The 26,193-nt window shown below is 38.8% G+C and overlaps 1 protein-coding gene across 8 annotated transcripts in view; it reads left to right on the forward strand.

The window, feature by feature from the left end:
• The window catches only part of SEC22A (SEC22 homolog A, vesicle trafficking protein), a 47,783-nt gene that overhangs the window by 13,621 nt on the left and 7,969 nt on the right, over positions 1-26,193 (forward strand). For 2 of the 8 annotated variants that reach the window (XM_073305119.1, XM_073305120.1), the window contains 5 exons: positions 1,922-2,085; positions 3,409-3,603; positions 9,012-9,130; positions 12,812-12,877; positions 23,200-24,117. In XM_073305119.1, coding sequence (XP_073161220.1) covers positions 1,922-2,085; positions 3,409-3,603; positions 9,012-9,130; positions 12,812-12,877; positions 23,200-23,400 — 745 coding nt within the window. In that variant the 3' untranslated portion in view covers positions 23,401-24,117. Of the gene's footprint in view, positions 1-1,921; positions 2,086-3,408; positions 3,604-9,011; positions 9,131-11,068; positions 12,878-19,723; positions 19,775-22,094; positions 22,233-23,199; positions 24,118-26,193 lie in introns of those variants that run through there. The other 6 variants (XM_073305115.1, XM_073305116.1, XM_073305118.1 and 3 more) reach the window with 6 other exon arrangements.

Below are 26,193 nucleotides of genomic sequence, written 5' to 3' on the forward strand. Positions count from 1 at the left end.
AGGACTGCATGAGCTCAGAGAACATTTCATCGCGAGTGCAGTTTTTTCGCCTTATTATCTGCACTAGCTTCTGGGATGGAGATGATAGGGGGAGGGTTGAAACATTTGCAACTGCGGGAGGAAAAAAAGGGAGAGTAGTATTTTAAAAAGACACATTTTAGAGAACAATGGGTAGACTCTTTCACGGTGAACCAAGCTATTAACATTACATAGCATACGTGCTTTCGGTACAAGGTCGCATTTTGCCTCTCCCTCTTTGAGAGCCTGCTGGTTTGGTATGAGAGATCACACACGCAGGGCCAGGCAACAGAATTCGGCCTGCCATGGTAAGCCACAGTCTTTCGGCTTCTTCAACCTTCATAACATGTGGGGATGGTTTCAAACAGCAGCGCCCTCCTTTCCCATACTAAGCACCTGTTGGGTTGGCCTTTTAAGAGGAGGGGCTGTGGTTTTTGGGTTAATGTGCAGCACAAACCCAACTAACTCCCACTCTCCCTCCACCCCTCAATTCTCTGGGATGATCGCTTTGCCCCTCCTCCCACCGCGTGACTAGTATCAGGGAAGATCCCTGCCAGCCAAACGCGAACAGCTCAGTGTGAACGGCCCCCCCGCCACCACATGGCTAAAAGCGGGGATGATTTATTTTCAGCCACAGGCAAACAGCCCAGCAGGAATGGCCACCTCTGAATGTATCTTTAATAATATCCCTGGAGGATTTCCGCTCCATCCCCAGACACGTTAACAGACTTTTCCAGTAGCTGTACTGGCTGCGAATGCATCCCAAGTCTTCAAATTAATCATTAAACACACTTGCTTTTAAACCATGTATTATATTTACAAAGGTACACTCACCAGAGGTGCCTTGTCTGGCTTCATGGTCTGGGAGGCCACCTTGGAAGGGTATTGGCTCCAGGGTGATAAAAAGTTCCTGGCTGTCGGGGAGAATGGTTTCTCCACTTGCCTGTTGTGCGCTATCCTCCTCCTCCTCCTCCTCCTCGTCCCCAAAATCCTCATCCCTATTGTGTGAGACCTTGCAGGTGTCCACGGACGGGGGGGTAGTGGTAGGGGCACCCCCTAGAATTGCATGCAACTCATCATAGAAGCAGTCTGTCTGGGGCTCTGACCCGAAGTGGCCATTTGCCTCTTTGGTTTTTTGGTAGGCTTGCCTGAGCTCCTTAATTTTCACGCGGCACTGCTGCGGGTCCCTGTTATAGCCTCTGTCCATCACGCCCTTGGAAATTTTTTCAAATATATTGGCATTTCGTCTTTTGGAACAGAGTTCTGATAGCACAGATTCGTCTCCCCATACAGCGATCAGATCCCATACCTCCTGTTCGGTCCATGCTGGAGCTTTTTTGCGAATCTGGGTCTGCATGGTCACCTGTGCTGATGAGCTCTGCATGGTCACCTCTGCTGATGAGCTCGCCACGCTGGCCAAACAGGGAATGAAATTCAAAAGTTACCAGTGCTTTTCCTGTGTACCTGGCTAGTGCATCTGTGTTGAAAGTGCTGTCCAGAGCAGTCACAATGGGGCACTCTGGGATAGCTTCCGGAGGCCAGTACCGTCAAATTGTGTCCACACTACCTCAAATTCAACCTGGCGATGTAGATTTCAGCGCTAATCCCCTCATCGGGGAGGAGTACAGAAATCGCTTTTAAGAGCCCTTTAAGTCGAGAAAAAATGGCTTTGTCGTGTGGACAGGTGCAGGGTTAAATCGATCTAACGCTGCTAAATTCGACCTAAACTCGTAGTGTAATTTTTCCCTAAAACAATCTCTGGCTTTTTCAATAAATATTAATGTCTTCATTACCCCATAGAAGTTTTTTGCTTCTCTGTTTATGGCATATGGAACCAGTCTTGCGAAGCTGTATGTTACATAGACTTAATTTTGAAATTTTAAAACCGTTTTTTAAATTATAGTTTTATTAGCTCTCTGGGAGTGAGCTACATGATGCTGTGCACTGAAAATTACCCCAGTGTTCTGGCTTTCTGCTTCCTGGATGAGCTTCAGAAAGAGTTCATCACCACATACAATATGATGAGGACAAATACTGCCATCCGGCCATACTGTTTCATAGAGTTTGGTAAGGATCTGACTGTTTACTACAATAACTCTTTCAAACCTAACTCAAATTCAACTAACTGTTTTAAAGAACGTACAACTTAAAACATACAAATCACAAATATTCAGCCAAGATTATGTTTAGTTAGCTTTAGGGTGATTTAGGGCCTAATCCAGCTCCCATTAAAGTCAATAGAAAGATTTCCATTGTCTTCGGTGGGAGTTGAATCAGTCTGTTAGAGCCTGATCCAAAGTCCATTGGGAATCTTTCCATTAACTTCAATAAGCTTTAGATCAGGTTCTGGTGAACAAATGTGGATGAGTTTAACTTCTGCCAGTTAGTAATTTGTTGAGATGTTTGACGTTATACCCGTATCAAAATACTGAACCTATAAGGACATTGAGCTTTGTAAGCCATTTCCAAACAAAAAAATCACAGTTATATGTTTGATCTTCACTGCGTAATAATTATTTGTTCAATGCAAAGAAAGGAAGTGAAGATTTTGATTTGCTTTGATACAGCTATGCATTGAATTTTCTGTGATTTGAGCTTCAAATACCTACTACATGTGGCATTACTTGTAGCATCTCTTGTAGTTTCTGCTGATATCTTCAATGGCTTAAAAATTATACCTTCATCTGGAGGTAAAAGAAACTAGTTTTATGTATTCTAACAAAATACACTTTAGACAGAGTAAAAGGAGTACAAGGTGCAGAAAAATATGGTACATACTAAATTCATTCGGTTTTCCAGTGCAGCTGATCAAGTCTGTTTTTTAAAGGTGTCTTTTAGAATAACCACTGTTTGCTTTCTTCCTTTTCTCCATCCTTCCATGTTTTTTCCTAGCTGTTAGTTTAGAGAGTAATTTCGTTATATTGGTGTGTTTACTGCTGGGGTGAGAAGATATAATGAAAGTATTCAGCCCTAATATTTTGCAATTTAAGTCACATTTTAGAATTAAGTGCATTTATATCTGAAAAAATAAATTACTTTATTTTTATAAGAATATTTGCTGAATTGAGAAAGAAACTAAAACTAGTGAAATAAATCCATTATATTAGCAGTGCTTTCAGTATCATGCCGTGGCAAGTCATTAGTTTATTCACAGTTGTTAGGTAATTAGATTTCTAGAGCTTAATTTTTGATACTGCGGAATTAATTAGTCCATGATATATTAGTCATAAAACAGAAATAGTATTAGAACGTTCCAAGATAAATGTAAGAATTTAAATAATAAATTTAAATTTGTGTATATGAGAAATATATGGCCCATAAAGCTTCACAGTCTGGAATGATTTAATTAACAATGTCTATAGGGATATATATTTTTTTAATTTTACACAGATAATTTTATTCAAAGGACCAAGCAGAGATATAATAACCCACGGTCTCTGTCGACAAAGATAAATCTTGCTGACATGCAGACAGAAATCAAGCTGAGACCACCTTATCAAATTTCCATGTCTGAACTTGGTTCAACTAATGGATTTGCACACTTATCTGCTGCAGAGTTTAAGGGTACTGGTAAGATATCTACTGGTGAGTTTGATACCTTAATTACTGTTATCCTTATGTGAACCAGATACAGAGACATATGTTTACTTTGCTTTTTTTTTTTTTTTAAACCAAATGAAATATGGAAAATAATGCCAAAAACGGTACTTTGTTAGTTGCTAGTCTGTATAAAGAACAATTGCCATGACATAGGATGTGTGTCATTGTTTAGCAGCTTGGCTTCAGTTAATTACTCTTTCCTTGCAGCTTTCATAGAGGGCAATTACTGATAGACTGGTTTCTAAATGAAAATATACAAGTGAAGGTAGACATTTAAATATACTTTTTTCTTTAATAAGACTCATAAATCAGTTAGTGATTTCTTTATAATGGGATCTGAAGGCATCATGAAAGCATTGTATTGCTGGGCATGTCATGACTACTGGACTCAGCGGGAAGAGCATCACATAGGGCAGGTCCTTGACATTCAAATTCAAAGTAATTATCCTGTTTAAATTCAGCACTCTTTAAAAAATGTTTGTACCTAGTACATCACATCAGTAATAGCATATCTTTATTTATTTTTGTCATGACAGTTCTGTTTTAGATTTTTTTTAGATCTAGATTTTTTTTAGATCTTGATTTTTTTCATTTAAATCATGAAAAGAATAAATTTTATAGGGTAACTTTTAAAGCACATATGATAACTAATGCACTGATGAGTTTGGATATTAGAGTACTATATACTGACATATGATCTAAACATTATCTTGTGATATTAAAAACACTTTCAAGCAGCTAAGCTCCAAATTTGGGTATTTCCCAGCAGAATAGAATAATGAAAACAAGAACACAAAAACATTATACTAATGCATGGATTCTACAAATGAAACGGACTAGAGAAAGTGAAACAGAACAGTCTAGTTTCAATCTTCAAGTTCAGTGAAGTGAAAAAAATAGAATAAATGATGAAAATTTAATTTAAATGTTAAACATTTTTCATTTTTAAAAAGCTTTGGTCCTGATGCTCATCCACTTGGGCAGACTTCTGTACCAAACAGTTCATCTTTCAGGATTAGGGCCTGAATTAATGACACAAATGTGAACTCTTATTAAAGTATTGTAAAATAAGTGATCAGCTAAAATTTGTACACTTTTACAAATATTAACAGTCACTTTTAACTATTATGCTAGTAATTCTTTTTCAGTGATTACCTTAAACACTTCAGTTTCTTCTATTTCTGCTGTAGGTTTTCTCTCTACAGAGAAAAAGGTACATTGCTAGGTGTTTGTTCAGCGCCCACCACAGTGGCGTTCTGATCCTAATTGAGACTTTTAGGAGCTATCAGAGTGCAAATAATTTATAGTTATAATGATTATAACATTGATACTGACAAAAAACCCCTAACTACTGCAACAACAAAGGAGAATGTGTAATCACATTCAAATTATTAGGACAGTGGTACCTCTCAAGGAATGCCATATACCTATGCTAAATCATCCAGAGCATTCCTAATATTGTTGGTGATTGATGGAGAAATGTGGAAAACATTGTGAGTACCACTTCTGCTTGTATATATGTACTCTGTATTTTTATTATAATTCTATTGACTCCTTCTTTTATCACTTCTGACACTTTCTTAAGAGTTAATCTCTTGCTACTTATTTAACAGCTTGATGTAATCCTGTCTCTGTGGAAGAGGTTATGGTGTCACAAGTGGAAGCAAATAAACTCAATAAAAATCATCTGGATGCAGTTTATGGTTAAAAGGAAAAATACCGAATGTCTATGGCACAGGCAGAATTATTTCTAAATAGATTATTTTTAAAAAGTGTTTTCAGGAAGCATTAGATGTTGTTTATGACACTGTTAGAATAAAAGATCCTCTGAGAACATAATAGCTTAAATTCAAATGCAGTAAGGCACCTTTCCTTCTCTTTTCCATTCTTCCTTTCTTTTATCTTTACCATGTTATCCCAAGTTAAGGATTTTTTTAAACTTTAAATCAGAAGTCAGAGTTCCCTTGCTGGTTTTTGCTTGACCTGATTGTTTTAGAAGTATTGCTTCCTGCCATTTCTCAATTTTCCTGTGACAATTCCATGAAATTAATTTTCATTTAATTAGTTTGTCCTTCCTCTCTATTTTACAAAATTTTCTCTTCTCTTCTTCCTTTCTGGAATCTGCAGACTCTCTCCCTCTCGAGGCCCATACATCCAAGAAGATCTCTCACTGTTTTTTCTCCCAATATTTAAGTTTTAGCTGCCTTTTGCTCCTGACCATTGGATACTACAGTGTTTGGAGTGTAATTATTCCTTTAATATAAGCCTTTTACCTTAGAGCAGTTATAGAATTTCCCAGGACATCTGCTTGCTCAAGTATAAGCCTTCAACAGCTCCCAGAGTAGGGGCTTTCTTAAAAAATCTTCGTTGTCTGTCTGATACCTATGCAGCAGGCCCGACTTCCCCGTTTCTCTTCTGTTCCAAGGATAACTTTTCCAAATGTGAAAACAGCAAAGATCCAGACTAACACGGCTACCCCTCTGATACTTTTCCAAATGTGATCTGTCTTGCTCAATGTCCCATAATTCTTTTGTTTTCCCATTCAGATATGAGTTTTGCAGTGTGTGAGTTACATGTCTTAAACCACTTCAGCTAGTAAGTGGTGCTACGTAGACACACAGGCCAAATTCTATTTTGTTACACGAGTGTAACTTGAGAGCAGAATTTGACCCATTAACTTTAGCTGTAATCGTAAAGCATGTGGCATTACTAGCACAGATACAGCTGTTGGGCATTTTGGTGATGTTGAACAATATTTAGAGTCTAGGCCTATTAAATTGTTGTTGTTCAAATGATTGAAAATTGGAATCCTTTCTTTAGAGAACTACTGTTCTGTGTAATGAATAAATTAAAGCTATTTTTTAATGTTGGGGGTATGCATCATGAAAACTCCTGATAGTATTTTGCTTAAAAGATAATCTCAGATTTCATCATGCTTTAGAAATGTGGTGATAACATAACTGTTTTATGCATTTGTCTGGTTAGGGCAGATTTTAAATACTTTTAAAGCTTTTTTTTTTTTTTTTTTTTAAATGTCAGTTCCTAAAGTTAAGGTATCTTCTATGTCATTAACTTTCCTACTTTTAAAATAAGGAATTCCAGTAGAACTGGTACAGTCTCTCAAATCAATGGAACTAAGAGGAACTCTCTGTATAAATTAATAAAAATACTACATTGAGGTTTACATATAAAAGCCACTAAAAAGTTGAGTGCTAGATATTTCAATTACAATACTATATTCATTTTTTTTTTAAATGGCAGCTGGGGAGGGAGGGCGGGAGAAATGTGAATAAATTTAAAGCCATTCCTTACAGGGAATGTACAAGTTCTGACATCAGAATTTGTACATTTTTTGATCCCAGGGGGGCCTATACTAAAAACTTACTAGTTTAGTGATTATGTGTTGTCTCTTCTTAAGAGTTTGTAAACTCCACAGGCTGAGGGACCTAGTGGCTCTAGTACAGATTGTCTTTTACTCTGCTGTCTTTAACTGACCTTCTAAATTCTGTTGTTATGCATTTATTTGCTCTCTGGTGCTTAGCTCTTTTGACAATAGAATGTGTAATCCCTTGAGCCTTGAGGAGCTTAATAGCTTTAGCAATGGTGTAGAGTGTCCTTAATTAGAGTGCTTGATTATTGTTTTAAAGAGAAAATATAGAAATGTTCTAACACTCATGCACCAAATTGCTGATTTTTGCTGATAAAACTTGACTTTTTCAGAATAAGATGTCCCTCATTTTGGTGTTATCCAAATGTAAAATTCCTGATTGGAATATATGGGGAAAATGTGGGTGTGGCTTTCCCCCCTCTACTCATAAAACTCAACAACAGCTGAACTAATTTTACCCAACAGTGTAAATAAATGCAACTTTGTCTGAGACTAAAATTTCAGCCAAAAAAAAAAAAAGTTTGAAAAAAGTTAAGTAACTGAAGAAGTTAGAATGGAAATTGGCATCCAACCTTTACTTTAGTAATGACAGGTTTCAGAGTAGCAGCCATGTTAGTCTGTATTTGCAAAAAGAAAAGGAGTACTTGTGGCACCTTAGAGACTAACAAATTTATTTGAGCGTAAGCTGTAGCTCACGAAAGCTTATGCTCAGATAAATTTGTTAGTCTCTAAGGTGCCACAAGTACTCCTTTTCTTTTTACTTTAGTAGTTGCCACATCTAATGTGTCTTGTGCTTAGAATAAAAATAAGTTATCAAAGTTGAGCATCAAGGTATTTTTTTGTTTAAAACAAAAACATATCTTAAGTCTTATACAAATTAGTTATAACAAAACATATATGTTGAGCATAATAAAGTTAGGACACAATGACACTCAAACAGTCTTATGTGCTTATCAGGAGAAAAAGCTTTTGTCATATTTTTTGTGGTTTCTGTAACTTTTTGAACTGTTTGGAGAGCCTTTGTCTGAAGCTGTTAAGTGCAAACAAGCAGGATTGACACCCCTCTCTATATGAATGTTACAGTTCATTAACTTCATTGTTTGCACCTTTACACTTCACTGATTTAAACAAAATGATTTAAATATGTGAATCTCTTGTGTCCCTCTCCCCTCCCCCATGTTGCCTAGACTGTTAGGGATTTTGTGTTGGGTTCCTCTCCCCTTCCCATATTTGGCTTCCGTTATTTGTTGTGGAAAAGCACAATAATGATTAATACACATCTACTATGTATTTGCAGTCATTTGTGTAACTGTGTCCCCTTATAAGCACAAATGTATGTGTGTGTAGAAAAATGTATATATTCAAATACCTTTCTGTATTTTGTTTTTAATATAATCAGTAAGAGACTTCTGAATCACGACTGGAAGTATGTATCCTATTGTACTACAAATACTAGCTGTAGTTCCAGAATTTTTCTTTATTTGTATCTCTGGTAGCATTTACAGCTGGTGTGCTTTGCTGTAGTGGCAGGTAATAGGCTTTGCCTCACGGCATTTCGTTCAGCAAACAAGTTAAATCAATCCTGATAGCCCTTACTAATGCGTTAGCGTTAAAGAAGAGTGAAGGTTGTGAAAGGAGCTCTCAAGTATGCGACTTATTAGCTGGTTGCTAATTTGGGACAAATTTTACCAGCAAGTACATTATTGGGTATTGATTTAGTGGCATGTTTGAGCAGTCTTCAGCACCGTACTGGATATCTCAAGTTAAATTTCTTCTTTAACAAAGACATTAAGGAACATCAGTTCTATATTTTAGTTGAAGTAAATATATTTTATCGAATCTTTTACTCTTTTTAGAATTTTACATATATGCATTAAGGTTTACCAACTTTAATTATGTGTTTTTGAGCAGGAAGAAGTCACTGAAAAATAAGATTTATATTTTTCTAAACTTTAAGGAAAATGCTTTGATATATTTCATACCATTTTTTTCCTGTTTCTTGCAGCTCCTCATCAACGACTGGAAGCTGTTACTTTGCCAGGGATTGTTTCATTTATACTGAGCCTGTTATGTGGGGCTTTGAATTTAATTAGAGGGTTTCATGCCATAGAAAGTCTTCTGCAGGTACTGTACCATGTTTACAACTCTATAGTAGGGAAGAACTGAAATCAAAGTGCCACGTTTGTGCAAAATATCAATCAAAATTAGCTCATATAAACTGTTTACAGTATGAACCAAATCCTTCTACCCTAATTCACATGAATGTTCCTATTGATTTCAAACCCAATATGTATATTATTACTCCTGAGGGAAGTACATGTACAGAATTCATGTCTGGCGCAGAATTTTTTTATTTCCTGCAGAAAATACATTCTGCCCAAGAAGTGCTGCAGTTCTGGCTTTTGCCCACCAGAGGCCACAGTGGCACCAGAACAGCCGGCTGACCAGTAGTAACAGCTAGCAGCTAGCTGCGTTCATTACAGCACCGTGCCTGTGGAGCCAGGTTAGATGACAGAGGGGGCACACAGGGATGCTGGGGGAGTCAGAGATTAGGGTTCAAAAGGGCTACTGAGGGGAACACCCTGGGGCATGGGCTGAGGAGCTAGTGGGGTGACAGCATTGAGCCAAGGGCTGAATGGGAGGGGGGCTCCAGGGCCACATGGAGATAGTGGAAGATGTGCCTGACTGAATGGGAGAGGCTTGAGGTCAGCCAGGGTCCTCATGGGAGAGGCTCCCAACTCCCTAACAATCTTCCACCCCACCCAAAAAAAAAGAAAGAAAGAAAGAAACTGTTCCATACTTCTCTCACCCCCACCAAACAACCCTCCAGGTTCACTCCCAGGCTCCTTCCCTCTTCCTCAGCTCCTCTGTTATCCCTGACTCCCCCCAAGCCTTTGCACTGCTTCTGAGGGGTCTGGAAAATACATTTCTGTATTGTAGTTTAAATGAATTACTCAACATTCTGTATTAACATATCTAGTAAGGAATGTATTTGTCAAAAAATATTTCCTGAATCTTTTTTTTGGTCTGTATTGTTAGACATACTTGCTGACAAGTATTTTGAAATAAATTACCAAAATAATTGAAACGGGAGTGATTATATTATGTTGTTTTAACACATAAAATATGCAGAATTTTGCAGAATTTGTTTTTTGGCGCAAAATTCCCCCAGGAGTAATATTCTATATCCATTATTGAGTGTGTACAGGAAGAGATGTTCAAAGGCGCCTGCTGGAGTTGGAAAATCAATGGAAGATGGGCAGCTAACTCCCTTAGATACTTTTGCAAACCCACCAGTACAGGACATAGACTTCTGTTTTCTAAACCCGTGCCATAATGATAAACTTTGAAAAGCCACTTTTTCATAGGTGACTGTTATGCATAATGCTTGAGCAAAATGATATGCCTTCAAAATATGGACAGTCTAGCCCATTGTCAGCAAAGAACCATGGAACAGGACCTTTGTTCCTTTGAGAATAAAATGAAAAGTTATGTATTTGGTTATGGGAAGTTCTGTCCCTTGACTGACTTCCTTTAAAATATATTTGCATTCAATATTGCGACCCATGACCTTGCAATGAATAAGAGGTTTTTCTTTGTACACCATTGGTACATTATAAGATACATTGCCATTGATAATATATACTGAATGAAGGATACTGTGCTGTTAGAAAGGCACATCTTCTGGTGGTGTAAATTGTCATAGCTCCATTGAAGTCAGTTAAGCACTGACAATAGACAACTGCTGAGTATCTGCCCCAGTTAAAAACACTAAACTGAGGTCCTCTCACGGTGGTTGTCCTAGTGGAAAATGAAGATCCTGTGGTGGCTTTCAAAAGGAGTAGGGGGAATCTTACTATTTTGGTTATATTTATTGTCTCAGTAAAGTAAATTCAGGTGTATAAGACTTTATGCACTATTCCTTCATAATCACAGCATTATCAGTGTTGGTTTAATCACTTTTTAAGGGCACTGGTTACCTAAAATATGAAAGTTGCTATATGCATTCTAATTGTGTTCTGTATACATACTTGTATATTAATTTAAACATTAACAATTGAGGCCCAGGGCTTTTCCTGAAGATTAATGAATGGCTGGGAGGAGCTGATGAAAATGCCCTGTGCCAAGGTCGTTGTTACTATTACAAACTGAAAATGAGAATAAAGCCAAGGTATATGGATTTTTTTAATGCATTATGCAGTTTCATATGGGATTTCTTGAGAATTAATGTCCTGTTCCTTCACAAATCATATTTCTTATATATTATGTACATATAAATAATATTTCCTGAATTCTTTATCACCATGCCATTAGGTTTATAAATATAAATTACAGTACAGAGTTGCACAAATAGCAGACAGAATTTCACCTCTTTAATTGTATAATATCTGTATTACTTACTCTGTTTCTAAAGGAACACAGCTGCAGAAGGATATTCCAGTATAGAATTAACCTATGTAACCAGTAATGTTCCATTTTCTTTAGCTGGTGGATAGTGATTTACAGATGGAATACAGTGTTTAGTATTTAATTTCTGGCATTTTGGATCCACTCAAAATAAGTGAAACGAAGAGGAATTTAAAATTAACATGGAATAAATCCATAAAGGTCAAGGCAGAAGCCATCCGAACACAATGTTAAATGGAAGTTTAACTCCAGAAAAAAAATCTTTCATTACAAAGGTTCCTTCTGAATTTAGAATATTTTCCTTTTTAATCAATAATTCATTTAGAGGTTACAAAATTACTTTGTAACCTGTAGTTATGCTGTACTGGATTCTGTTGTGACTGTGAGGTGAAAGTTTTTATAATCTGTTGAAGTTCTGTTCCTGGACATAAATTTTGTGTGCAGAAGTACAGATTTTTTTTTTATTGCCAAAGCTACAGATGAGAGAACTTCAGGCTAAACATGTTCGCAAGAGAGAGGGGCTGTAGTTCCAAATGGACCAGCTTCCTTTAGAAATGGAATTCCACTTGATGAAAAACAGATTGCATGAGTGCCCTTGTTCGTATGGGAAAGTTTCTGATTGTGGCAGATGTTTGTTTGAAAAGCATGAAAATGCAGTCTGAAATAATCACTGACAATGTAAATTTATTCTGCTCAGCTTTATGGAAAATATTAAAACCTGTTTGAATATATTAGAAGAAATAAGTCTTTTTAAGGAAAAGCAGCTTTAAGTGAGAAGATCTGTAATTTTACGTTCATTTTTCTATTGTTCTACTTAAAGGAAATTCAATTTACTGTCCATGTTTTGTTTATGAATAATCTTTGTCTATTAAATAGTCATGCTTTTGTTTGTTCTCTCTTCCATTAATGTATGTTTGCCTGCATTGTTTTCTACATAGAATTTTAGCACACCCTAGTGGACCATTTGTATTTTTTAGTTTACACAGTTTCCATTTTGTGGTGATGTTATATTAAGACAGTTGTACAAATTGTTACTTCTTCTAGTTCCCAACATTTAGACTGGGAATTTCAAACTAGTCTAGGGAAACTAGGTGCCCAAAGCTGCAGATGAGCCTTCCTTAGGCTCTTTTGACAATCCCAGCATTAGGTGTCTGCTGTGCTGAATAGAAATAGTAAGCAAGAATAATTTTAGGGTATTTTGGACCCTTCTAACTTCATTCTATGGATCTGACCTTCCCAGAGAGAGAGAAATAAGTGATGCCTTCTAATTTCTCCAGTTTAGTTTTGGTACAGGAGGTCATTCTAAATTTGTATGTTGGATTATTTTTAATTAGAGCTAGAAGTTATTTGTGTATAACATGCATATCTTGTGTATTTACTTTTGCTTTCTTTTCACAGAACGAGGGTGAAGATTTCAGTTATGTCATTGCATTTTTCCTTGGAACAGCAGCCTGCTTGTATCAGGTAAATTCTTCCTGCTGCACATTGCAATAGTCTTCAGAAACATTATTTAGTCATGTACAGATGTTATCAAGTTTTGTTAAATATTGTGTATATTTGAATGGATTGACTTTAACAGTAACCTCTACTCTTATTTTGGTGGTGATGAGAGATCACAGCATAGACGCATGCCTAAATCCTTGATTTTGGGTTATTGTTTTCTGGGATTGTCTTTTCCCAGTTAGTTTATCAAGAGATAGGGATGTGTTTGTCTCCTTTCGGAGGCTGATATTAGGATTGCTGTATGATTCAGCATCACAGAATCATAAAAGTTAAAGATGAAACTGACATTTTGGGTCCCTTTTTTCCATCTTCCTGGACAAATACAGTTTTTGTTCCTTCAGTGTTATTCCCAGGTTAGCTTGTAACTGTCACAAGGGATAGGGAATCCTTCACTTCTCCAAAATGACTATTACACAGCCTAATACATCTCACCATCTGGAAGTTTTCTCTTTTACGCGGCCTTCCTTTTCCTCTCCTGAGTGTTATCTCACTATTCCTAGTTATACAGTCTTTCTGTCCCACTAAGTAATTCTCCTTTTTTTGGTATTTGTGCTTTTAATATATTGTTACATTTTTAGCAAATCTCTCTTCTCTCTTAGTTGTTGCTTAGCTAAACTATGCATAATTAGCTCTCTGTCTTTCCATATAAGTCAGTTGTCACAGTCTCTTCATAATCATTATGGCTGTTCGCTGAATTCCCGCTAATTTTTGCTTATCTTTCCGGTATGATGAGCCCAAAACTGAATGCACTGTTTCAATGTGGTCCATTTTTGGGATTATCACCTCCCTGCTTCATAACATAATGTGTGTTCAGTCAGAAATCTCACGCCCTCTTTTGCTGCTGTATCACATTGCTTACTTGTACGTAATTGCTGTCAACTACAATCCCTTCCATAGGTGTCTTTCGGCAGTAGTGAAGTCCATTGTCTTGTATTTTTCCAGTTTACATCTTTTGTATCTTCTGATAATATTTCTAACCCCACTAGGTCCAGTTGCATTGTTGTCTGTTCTCAGTGACTGTATTTCCTCCCAGATTAGCAACCACTCTGAAATTCATAACATATTGGCCGCCTCCTCTCCAAGATTATTAGTAAAAATGTTAAATAAGATCACAGCTAATGCCACATAGAAGAACTCCCTAACTTGATACATTATCTTGTATCTTTACCCTTTCTTTGCAGTCCTCCAGCCACTTTGCACTTATATAATAATGCTCTTGTTCTACTATGTGATGATCTTCACTCAGAAATTTAATCTCACTAGATTCTTGGGATTTTTTCCCTACAGTGTGATTCCCCAATCCATACAACGTATCTGTCTTTCATGTATTGCTGTTTATTAATTTACAAGAAAATGGTTACAGTCAAGTTGTGCAGGCCAAAAATTGGACCTAAATGGAATAGGAATTTAGTGCTAAATGTTGAACTAATAGTGAGGTATTTTCAGTACCCCACTGATATTTGCCTTCCACCACATTTCAGGAATACCCATTTTGTCAAGGTCCTTTTCTATTGCCTGATATTCTAATTTACCTAGGTTGGCTCTTTAAGAGTTATGCATTGATATAGTACCTTGACATTTATAGTTTCTATTTTTGGCCATGTACCTATTATTTTTGCTCTGGCACCAGTCTAACTGGCCCAGAACTTACCTCTGTGATCTCAACCTGTCCCTTGTCTAGTTCAGCTGTAGTTTCTGTCCTTTCTTTTACAGGACACAATTAACCTTTGTACAGTAACTCCTTGCTTAATGTTGTAGTTATGTTCCTGAAAAATGCTACTTTAAGCGAAACGATGTTAAGCGAATCCAATTTCCCCATAAGAATTAATGTAAAGGGGTGAGGGTGGGGGGTTAGGTTCCAGGGAATTTTTTTCCCTAAACAAAAGACATATATACATACAGTATATGTTTTAAACAAACAATTTAATACTTTACACAGCACTGATGATTGTGAATCTTGGTGGAGGTGGTGAAGTCAGAGGATGGAAGACGGTGGGATATTTCCCAGGGAATGCCTTACAACTAAATGATGAACTAGCACTTGTCTGAGCCCCTCAAGGGTTAACACGTTGTTAATGTAGCCTCACACTCTACAATGTGTGCACGAATGGAGGGAGGGGATGGCAGAGAGAGACACATCATGTGTGTGATAGACATTGCCCCTTTAAGTGTGCTGACCCCACTCTTAGTACACTGCCTTTTTAAGTAGATAAGCAAATTGAGACAGCAGCTGCTGCCAGCAAGCTCCCTCTGTCCTGAGCCCTGTTGTGCTCCCCGCCCTGCTCTCTGGAGATGGGGTAAAGGAGTGAGGGTGGGAGGGGGACACCCTGACATTAGCATCCCTCTTATCCCCCTCTCCATCCACTGCACAGCAAGCAGTAGACTCACGGGAGCAGCTCCAAGGCAGAGGGCAGGAGAAGCACACTGCAGTGGGGGGAGGAACAGCTGAACTGCCTGGCAATTGATAGCGTGCTGGGTGGCTGCTGCACAGGGAACTTAGGGGAGCTGATGGGGGCTGCCAGCCCACTCTGGTTCTAAGCCCCCACCAGCTAGCTCCAATGGGCTGCTCTTCCTGCGAGCAGTGGACAAAGCAGGCAGCTGCCTAACAACGTTATAAGAGAGCATTGCACAACTTTAAACAAGCATGTTCTCTAATTGATCAGCAATGTAACAATAAAACGACGTTAACCGGGACGATGTTAAGTGAGGAGTTACTGTATTAGGCCTGGTCTACACTGGGGGGCGGTGGGTGAGCGAGCTAGGTCGGTCTAAGTTACACAACTTCAGCTACGAAAATAGCATAGCTGAAGTCAACGTACTTAGAGCTTCTTACTGTGGTGTCTTCACTGCGGTAGGTCGACTGCTGATGCTCCCGTTGACTCCACCTATGCCTCTCACTCTGGTGGAGTACCGGAGTCGATGGGAGGGTGCTCAGTGGTCGATTTATCGCATCTTCACTAGACGCGATAAATTGACCCCCGCTGGATCGATTGCTCCGGAGGTAAGTGTAGACATGCCCTTAGTGACATCTCTCTAGCAGATGTCTTTTTACAACTTGAGTTCTCTTCAGCACTTGTTGATTTTCATCAGTGCCTACCTTAAATAATCTCCCCACAAACCTTGTTATTTTTCTGTGCCAGCAGTCTGGTTCCATTTTGAATAAGGTGGAGCCGATCCCTTTTGTATAGGGTGCCCTTCCCACACACAAATTTCCCAATACCTCACAAATTGAACCCCTCTTCTTTATATCATCTTTTCATCTATGAATTGCAACAGTGGAGTCCTGCCCCCAGCATACTTGCTGACCTTCTGCATGATGGAACTGGAAATGTTCGCGAGAAAGTGACCCCAGAAGCTCTGGATGTATAAACCTTTTCCTAGTATTCTAAATTTAATTTCCAAGACTTCTCTACTATATCTGTCTGTGTCATTATTACCAAAATGCAGTTAGCTCTCTTTGCTCCCCAAATCAAGTGTCAATGACATGGCACGTTTAAGATTTCTAAATCTAGATCTTGCATGAAAGCACATTGTGTTGCTGTTCAGCCACAGGACTGGCCTAATGTTTTACATTTTGTTCAGTTAATACTTTAGAAAAAAAAACAGTTTATTAGTTTCTAAGAAAATGGTTACAGTCAAGTTGTACAGGACAAAAATTGGACCTAAAGGGAATAGAAATTTAGTCCAACATGTTAAACTAATCACTGTGCTGCCAGAAAGCTTATACTTTGTTAACTATTGCTTAGCAAAGAATAAATGCAGTGTGGCTCTGTGTCTGTGTCCAATCTCTGGGTTTGAAATGCAGCTGCTCCCTCTAGATCTAGAATTCTAGTTATGTAATCCTAACTACCAAGAGTCCAAGCAGAATTCAGCCATGCAAAACAAAATTCTTCAGAGCCTTATAATAGATATCAGCAATATATCGGTATCATTGACTGGCAAACCAAGACTCAAAATAATAATATACAGGATGTATCCAACTTAAAAACAAAATGCAGTAGCTATGAGTAGTTTTTAGGCAGATGAAGGAAAAAAACAAGGCCCTAAAACAACTTCAGAATCAGCTGTTTCAGCTTTAGTATGAAGTGTCCCTCCCTGGCAATCATAGAATCATAGAATATCAGGACCTCAGGAGGTCATCTAGTCCAACCCCCTGCTCAAAGCAGGACCAATCCCCAATTAAATCATCCCAGCCAGGGCTTTGTCAAGCCTGACCTTAAAAACTTCTAAGGAAGGAGATTCTACCACCTCCTTAGGTAACGCATTCCAGTGTTTCACCACCCTCCTAGTGAAAAAGTTTTTCCTAATATCCAACCTAAACCTCCCCCACTGCAACTTGAGACCATTACTCCTTGTCCTGTCTTCTTCTACCACTGAGAATAGTCTAGAACCATCCTCTCTGGAACCACCTCTCAGGTAGTTGAAAGCAGCTATCAAATGCCCCCTCATTCTTCTCTTCTGCAGACTAAACAATCCCAGTTCCCTCAGCCTCTCCTCATAAGTCATGTGTTCCAGACCCCTACTCATTTTTGTTGCCCTTCGCTGGACTCTCTCCAATTTATCCACATCCTTCTTGTAGTGTGGGGCCCAAAACTGGACACTTTACCACACGTTACCATACGTTCTCTAAAATCTCCTACTCCTCAAGCAGGTGTGATCAGCATTTCTGTTTGTTCTTTAAACGCAAATCTAATAATGTAAAACTCACATAGATAGTGTGGTCAAGAATATCCCTGAACTACTTGCAGTTGCTATATTGGATTTGTTCCATTTTGCTATATTAATTCTGATTTTTAGGCACATTTGATATTGTATAGGTCAATCCTCAGATATGCATTTCCAAGAAAAAACTTGTATTTTTCATTTTCCTGAGTCCAGTTTGCTCATGAATCCAAGATTTGGCTCTGATTTCTCAGCTCCAGCCAGACTCAAAAAATCTTTAGTTTGTCTCTCAGTGCTGCAACTTTGAAGGAGCAGCACTGTAATATTCAGAAAGAAAAGTAACTGAGGGGTGAGGGAATCAATAATACAGCCAAGAAAACCAAAAGTTTCTATCCCAATAGTGTAAAATTAAATCTAGTGTCTGAAATCTTATCTGGTCTGCTTTGCATTATTCTGGCTCGCTCCACAATCTTGTAGCCTCCTTTGAAGTCTCAGTTTTCCCTAACTACAAGTCTCAAGAACTGACCTCAAGCCATTTCTTAATAGGTATAAAAGCTTTCTTTCTCTGTAGTAACATAGGGAAGCCTTCTACACAAAAGCATATTCTGTAATTGCCATGCAAAACAGTTCCCTTAAAACGAACCAACACAAGATTTTCATTACACTGCTTGTTAGTGACATGTTAAAATCACAGTGCCTTGGCCTTTTGACTGCTGCTGTTTTGTAAGTGGCAATTTTCTCCCCATCTCGAAATAGGATAGGGATTGCTGAAAAATTCAGCTCTGCACGTACAGTAAGGCAACGAAACTTGAGTAAAAGCCTCCAAGTTTATGGAGCCTTGATCAAAAAGCCCATTTACATTATTAAATGTAGTTACTACATTTGTCATCCTATTTTTAAATCCTTTGTTTTCATTGATCATTTGAGAGAAGCACATCCTGATGGCTTACTCTGTTCTTTGAAGCTGTCGCACTCAGCTCTTCAGGTTTTATCACAATGGCGAGGTGATTTCATGAAATGAGCTAGATTCTAATCACTGATTTACTGGTACATGTTAATTGCCCTTTAAATATAACTTTTAGAACCCTCCCCAAAAATAGTTGTTAGGTGCTGTATTCGAAGATACTCCACATGTTCAGAGGAAGCCAAGCTGTTCTCTTGACCCTACTTTTACTCTGGACTATTTTTGTTCTGTTTCATAGGGAGGATAAACAGATGCCTTAATAAAGGGGCCCAGATGCTATGGTGATGGGCACTAAAAGTATCTAAGATAGAGCAACAAGTTAGCAAAATGTCCAACAGAATAAAAAATAACCCAGTAAATTATATTATCCAGAAGCAATCACATAATTCCTGACTTTCCTTGGAGAAACTTAAAAAATAAATACTACCACTATCTGTCAGTATCGTAATGCTAATAACAATTAAGGCAGTGAATAGTGCTAAGTTACTGTGGTGGTGAGTACTGTAGAAATCCCGAAGGTAGGGCACATGGCAAATGGAAATGGAGAAAAGAGAAGTTTGTCCAGAAGCTGAGTGTATTACGGAGAAGAGAGTGAATGAAAATAGTCCCTATGGGAATGTACCTTTTTAAGAAAGCACTAACCTCGGTAAAATTAGCCAAAAGGTAGGTACTGTACAAATAGGCTTTTTACAAAACATCCTCTTGCACGTGTTTGCAACCAGATTTCTCCTAGTACAGGAGAACTGAAAGTGGAAAACAATAGAAGACAGTTGGCAGTTTTTCAAAGAGACATTATTAAGGGCACAAGAGGAAACTATCCCACTGCATAGGAATTATAGGAATTATGGTAAGAGACCACCCTGGCTTAACCAGGAGATCTTCAATGATCTAAAAATCAAAAAAGAGTCCTACAAAAAGTGGAAACTAGGTCAGTTACAAAGGATGAATATAAACAAATACTACAAGTATGTAGGGACAAAATTAGAAAGACCAAGGCTCAAAACAAGATCAAACTAACCAGAGACATAAAGGATAACAAGAAAACATTCTACAAATACATTAGAAGCAAAAGGAAGACCAAGGACAGGGTAGGCCCGTTACTCAATGAGGGGGAAAAAATAATAGAAAATGTGGAAATGGCAGAGGTGCTTAATGACTTCTTTGTTTTGGTTTTCACCAAGAAGGTTGGTGGTGATTGGACATCTAACATCGTGGATGCGAGAGAAAATGAGGTAGGATCAGAAGACGCTAAAATAGGGAAAGAACAAGTTAAAAATTACTTGGACAAATTAGATGTCTTCAAGTCGCCAGGTCCTGATGAAATGCTTCCTAGAATACTCAAGGAGCTGACTAAGGAGATATCTGAGCCATAAGCGATTATCTTTGAGAAGTCATGGAAGACTGGAGAGATTCCAGAAGACCGGAAAAGGGCAAATATAGTGCCAAACTATAAAAAGGGAAATAAGGACAACCCAGGAAATTACAGACCAGTCAGCTTAACTTCTGTACCTGGAAAGATAATGGAACAAATAATTAAGCAATCAATTTGCAAACATCTAGAAGATAATAAGGTGATAAGTAATAGCATGGATTTGTCAAAAACCCATAGTCTCAAACCAACCTGATAGCTTTCTTTGACAGGGTAACAAGCCTTGTGAATGGGGGGAAGCAGTAGATGTGGTATATCTTGATTTTAGTAAAGCTTTTGATACTGTCTCGCATGACCTTCTCATAAACCAACTAGGGAAATGCAAGAAAAATTATTAAAGGTCTAGAAAATATGACCTATGAGGGAAGGTTGAAAAAAATTAGGTTTAGTCTGGAAAAGAGAAGACTGTGAGGGGACATAAGTTTTCAAGTGTGTAAAAGGTTGTTACAAGGAGGAGGAAGAAAAATTATTTTTCTTAACCTCTGAGGATAGGACAAGAAGCAATGGGCTTAAATTGTAGCAAGGGAGATTTAGGTTGGACATTAGGAGAAACTTCCTAACTGTTAGGGTGGTTAAACACTGGAATAAATTGCCTAGGGAGATTGTGAAATCTCCATCTTTGGAGATTTTTAAGGCCAGGTTGGACAAACACTTGTCAGGAATGGTCTAGATAATTAGTCCCGCTATGAGTGTAGGGGACTGGACTAGGTGACCTCTGGAGGTCCCTTCCGGTTCTGTGATTCTAGGAAAATGAGTAGAAATAAAAGTATGCGGTATAGTTGTAACCCTGTCAGTCCCAGTATATTAGAGAGACAAGGTGGGTGAGGTAATATCTTTTATTGGACCAACTTCTATTGGTGAGAGAGACAAGACCAGAAGAGAGGGTTCAGGAAAGATGTTGTTTGATACTCCGTGTGGGTTCCAGTGTTGGATGATGACAACTATGGGTGTGTAGTTGGAGGGGGTTTATTTCTATTCTTCTAACAACCCCCTAACCTCTCCAAGCTCATTATCAGAAACAAGCTCCCCACAGACCAGGACATCATCTCAAAGCAGCACCAGGCTCTGCCAGAACAACATATGCAAAATCTGCAGACATATCTCCACTGCTACAATGATCATCACCCCCACAACACACTTTTCAAGATCCAGGGGTTCTATGCATGCCTATCACAACATGGGGTGTACCTCATCCAGTGCAATTAAATGCCCCCATAACAATCGTGTGAGTGAAACCAATCACTACAGTCTCGAATAAACTCATAGAAGAAGATGATAAAAGACAAAAACACCATATCACCTGTGGGTGAACACTTTTCACAAAGTGATCACTCTGTATCTGACTTATTAGGTGTCATCCTCAAAGAAAACCTGCACAACACTTTCAAAAGTGGGAGCTTAAATTCACAACTTTGCTAGACACTGAAATCATGATCTTAATAAAGACACTAGATTTATGGCTTATTTCAACAATCTGGAACCCACTAACTCCCCTTTTTGTCCTATGACTACAGGGGTGTTCATGGGCCACTTCACCTTGAATGGTTAGAATATGTGCTAACTACTTATACTAAACTATCTGTTCGACCTTGTATTTAGCTGTGACACTCTGAGTTCCTTTCCCAGACCTGAGGAAGAGCTCTGTATAGCTCTAAAGCTTGTCTCTCTCACGAACTGAAGTTGGTCCAATAAGATATTACCTCACCCACCTTGTTGATCTAGAAATAAAAGTACAAGTCTTTATTGTACCACATGAGAGAAATGGAAAAAGTAAACAAGTAGCATAAAGATTTTTTTAAAACAATTCTTCCTTTTTAAAGAAAAGCCACTTAGATCAGCATCAACCCTGACCATTGAATGCATGGCTTGATATTGATCTAGAGTCCTCAATCAAATGAGTTTGGTGGTATGAACTCAATGCATTTTTATAATAGCCTGTATCTTAATAGCTTCTTGATTTTCACCAGAGTTGTCCCTGTTTGGGGAGAAGTCTCTCTTGTGCTGTTCCTTTTGCAGGATCCCTTGGTATTTTCTGCTTTTGCTTGCTTGCTTTCACTCCTGAAAACTCCCCCTCCTTCCCCCCCCACGATTCCCTACTTTGAAGTGACTTTGTTTTATTTTAGCACAGCTGCATGCTGTCTTTGTTCTGTGGATCCTTGATGAGCCATGGCATCCTCTGCCCTGCTGCTTTAAATAGCAGCCATGCAGAAGATTCAAGGGAGCATCAAAGATCAGAAGGCATTGGTCAACATGCAGCTGAGGTGAGAACAAAGCAGTCTCTTTGGAGGAGGAATGGGCACAGATGGAGAACAAGAAGAGGAGTAGATGTGGGAGCTAAAGTCAGGAAATGGAGCAGTGAGTTGTGGAAGTGGGAGAGGAGGAAGGCATTTGTGAAAAACAATGTAATTTTATCAGACCTGAGATTCCCAGATGTAATGGAATAAAGGATTTGGACTTTGAAGAATGTTTTGTGAAGAAAAGAAACTTGGGATGAATTGAGGTTGTCCTCTTAAGACTCCTCTCCGTAGCGTGTTCTCCTTCTACTCTTTTTCTCCTCCTACTGACTTACATTTGTGAAGCCAGAATGTAAATATGCATTTGAATCCCCACAGCCTACCACCTTTTAAGGATTGGGGCGTGTACAAAGGGAAGCTGCATGTGCTGGGTAAAGTAGAGCATGGGGGCTATGTACAGCTGCCTGATTTTCCTGCTCTCATCCCATTGCAGGTTAAGCAGCCTGAGATCTGTTCTAACTTGTGCCACCCGGGGATAGCTGGGGTGTCCCCCACTCCCTATGCTAGTGACTACAAGGAGTGAGACCGAGGAGCCAGTATACCAGCTTTACACCTATATTGACTCCCCAATGCTGATGGATTCCATCCAGCCAGGGACTTAAGGAGGCTTAGGTTTCTTGTGCGTTGCTTAAGTGGCATACACAAGCCAAAACATTTGTTTCCATTGCCCCTTTCGTTATTGATAATGAGCAAATATGATGAAGAAATCTTCCTTGAAAAGAGAATAATGGAAGCAAAATTTAATTTCTTCTGATGCTGAGCACTGTTCACTCCTGAATACCCACTTAATTTAGTACCACATTTACCTACTCAATTAAAAAAAAACAACAGTTCCACATGGTTCATTTCTGTATCTACTTGGAAGTTCAGTGTGATTTGTTAGCAGAAGTAATTTTCAATGCACTAATCAGACTTTGTGTTTTCTTCTTTGCAGTGTTACTTATTTTTATATTGCACAAGCTGGCGGAATGTCAAATCTTTCCTGACTTTTGGTTTAATTTGCCTATGTAACATGTATCTGTATGAACTGCGCAATCTCTGGCAGCTCTTCTTCCATGTGACAGTGGGAGCGTTTTCAGCATTACAAATACGACTAAGACAACCACAAGGGAAGTCCCCTGATTACAATGTCTGACCCAAGTCCTGGGATGTCCCAAGGCAGTCTTGGTCCACCCATGGTTCCCTCTCAGGAATGAAAAGCTTTTCTCCAAAAGAAGAAGTTGGTGGTTGTTTTTTTTTGTTTTGTTTTTAAAGATCAACGTAAGATGCCTGTGGACGTTTGTGACTTGAGAATTTAGACTTATCCTCATTGAAGACTGAAGACACAAAGAATACAGGATTAGTAGAGGAAAATGGGTCCTTTTCCATGCAGAGAATTGTCCCTTGAGGACAAATAAAAGTTTGGAGAACTTGACTGATAGCAGGAAAAAGCCTCCTTCAAAAGTATGATAATGGCAAAGATGTGTGTATATATAGGGCATGTTCTGCGTATCAAGTGAGCGTTCCAATTCCAAAATCAGTTTTGTCTTTGTGAGGCAGTAGTATAGGCTGAATACAAAGATGCTATTGCATATTAACAGACTAGATTGGAATGAGTGAGTTACTAAATGTGAGAATATTGGATTGCACATTAAATTTAATGGGATGTGTGTATGTGTTTTCTTAATTAAAGCCTAACCTGGAAACCATCTGTTTATGGGGATTAGCTCCTTGGTCCCAGTGGCCTTCCATGTAGTCCTGAGTTAACTATAAATCTTGGTAAATATTTTTCTCTGTATAATTTGCTTTTAATGATCTTCTGAAAGTGACCTTTATGGACAAGTTTTATTTAAGTAAATAACCTAAGATTCTGTCTCTTGGCCCACGATTCTTGCTCTCCTCCTCTATTTGAACACTAGAATTTTGAAAAGAAGTTGACAGGTGGGTAAACAGACATTGATTTGCAACCTGTTTGAGATATTGCTTGTGTCTCTCTATGCATTTTATGAGATGGATTAATAGCTGAAACTTAATTTAGCATGTAGGCTATATATATATATATATAGGTGGTAAGCTTATTTCCAACAAACATAAACTGAGTAAAAAAAAAAATCCTTTTTGGATCCAGGGATTTTGTTGGTTCTGGTAGCTTTACATTTTACTGAATTGGAGTCAAACCTCATTAATTTGTATTAGTGGCTGGGACATCTTTGTAGAGTCCCAGAGTTTGTGAATTAATTAGCAGATGAACAATCAAGGCCATTACATTGCATTCTATTTATTTTCACAATCCTATTTTGTGTTAATTATTTCCAGTGCTTTATAGTACACTGGGAAATATATTTTAATATAGTTTGCTCAAGTTTTAATAGCAGGAGGGCTTCCACATTGCTTGTGAGCATTACTAGGCTTGGCGATTAGTGATGTTCTGCTTTACTATAAAATGTTACTCATCAGATCTCTGTAGGCAGTCCCCACCTAAAATGTTCTCTTCAGTAATTTATTGGCAATCAAGCTGTTAGCAGAGAAGAAATACCTAGACTGAGAACAACTATTATTCTTTTTAAAGGAAGTGACCTTACTCAAGGTCAAGGATGAGGCTTTCTTCCGGCAGCTCGCGGAAGCTACTAGATCGCATGCCCTGGTTCTCATGGGTGACTTTAATTTTCCTGATATCTGCTGGGAGAGCAATACAGCGGTGCATAGACAATCCAGGAAGTTTTTGGAAAGTGTAGGGGACAATTTCCTGGTGCAAGTGCTAGAGGAGCCAACTGGGGGGGAGCTTTTCTTGACCTGCTGCTCACAAACCGGGAAGAATTAGTAGGGGAAGCAAAAGTGGATGGGAATCTGGGAGGCAGTGACCATGAGTTGGTTGAGTTCAGGATCCTGACACAGGGAAGAAAGGTAAGCAGCAGGATACGGACCCTGGACTTCAGGAAAGCAGACTTCGACTTACTCAGGGAACAGATGGGTAGGATCCCCTGGGGGACTAACATGAAGGGGAAAGGAGTGCAGGAGAGCTGGCTGTATTTCAAGGAATCCCTGTTGAGGTTACAGGGACAAACCGTCCCGATGTGTCGAAAGAATAGTAAATATGGCAGGCGACCAGCTTGGCTTAACGGTGAAATCCTAGCGGATCTTAAACATAAAGAAGAAGCTTACAAGAAGTGGAAGGTTGGACATATGACCAGGGAAGAGTATAAAAATATTGCTTGGGCATGTAGGAATGAAATCAGGAGGGCCAAATCGCACCTGGAGCTGCAGCTAGCGAGAGATGTTAAGAGTAACAAGAAAGGTTTCTTCAGGTATGTTGGCAACAAGAAGAAAGCCAAGGAAAGTATGGGCCCCTTAATGAATGAGGGAGGCAACCTAGTGACAGGGGATGTGGAAAAAGCTAATGTACTCAATGCTTTTTTTGCCTCTGTCTTCACTAACAAGGTCAGCTCCCAGACTGCTGCGCTGGGCATCACAACATGGGGAATAGATGGCCAGCCCTCTGTGGAGAAAGAGGTGGTTAGGGACTATTTAGAAAAGCTGGACATGCACAAGTCCATGGGGCCGGATGAGTTGTATCCGAGAGTGCTAAAGGAACTGGCGGTTGTGATTGCAGAGCCATTGGCCATTATCTTTGAAAACTCGTGGTGAACGGGGGAAGTCCCGGATGACTGGAAAAAGGCTAACGTAGTGCCAATCTTTAAAAAAGGGAAGAAGGAGGATCCTGGGAACTACAGGCCAGTCAGCCTCACTTCAGTCCCTGGAAAAATCATGGAGCAGGTCCTCAAAGAATCAATCCTGAAGCACTTACATGAGAGGAAAGTGATCAGGAACAGTCAGCATGGATTCACCAAGGGAAGGTCATGCCTGACTAATCTAATCGCCTTCTATGATGAGATTACTGGTTCTGTGGATGAAGGGAAAGCAGTGGATGTATTGTTTCTTGACTTTAGCA

Source organism: Lepidochelys kempii, chromosome 11 (assembly GCF_965140265.1).
Source record: "Lepidochelys kempii isolate rLepKem1 chromosome 11, rLepKem1.hap2, whole genome shotgun sequence".
NCBI lineage: Eukaryota > Metazoa > Chordata > Testudines > Cheloniidae > Lepidochelys > Lepidochelys kempii.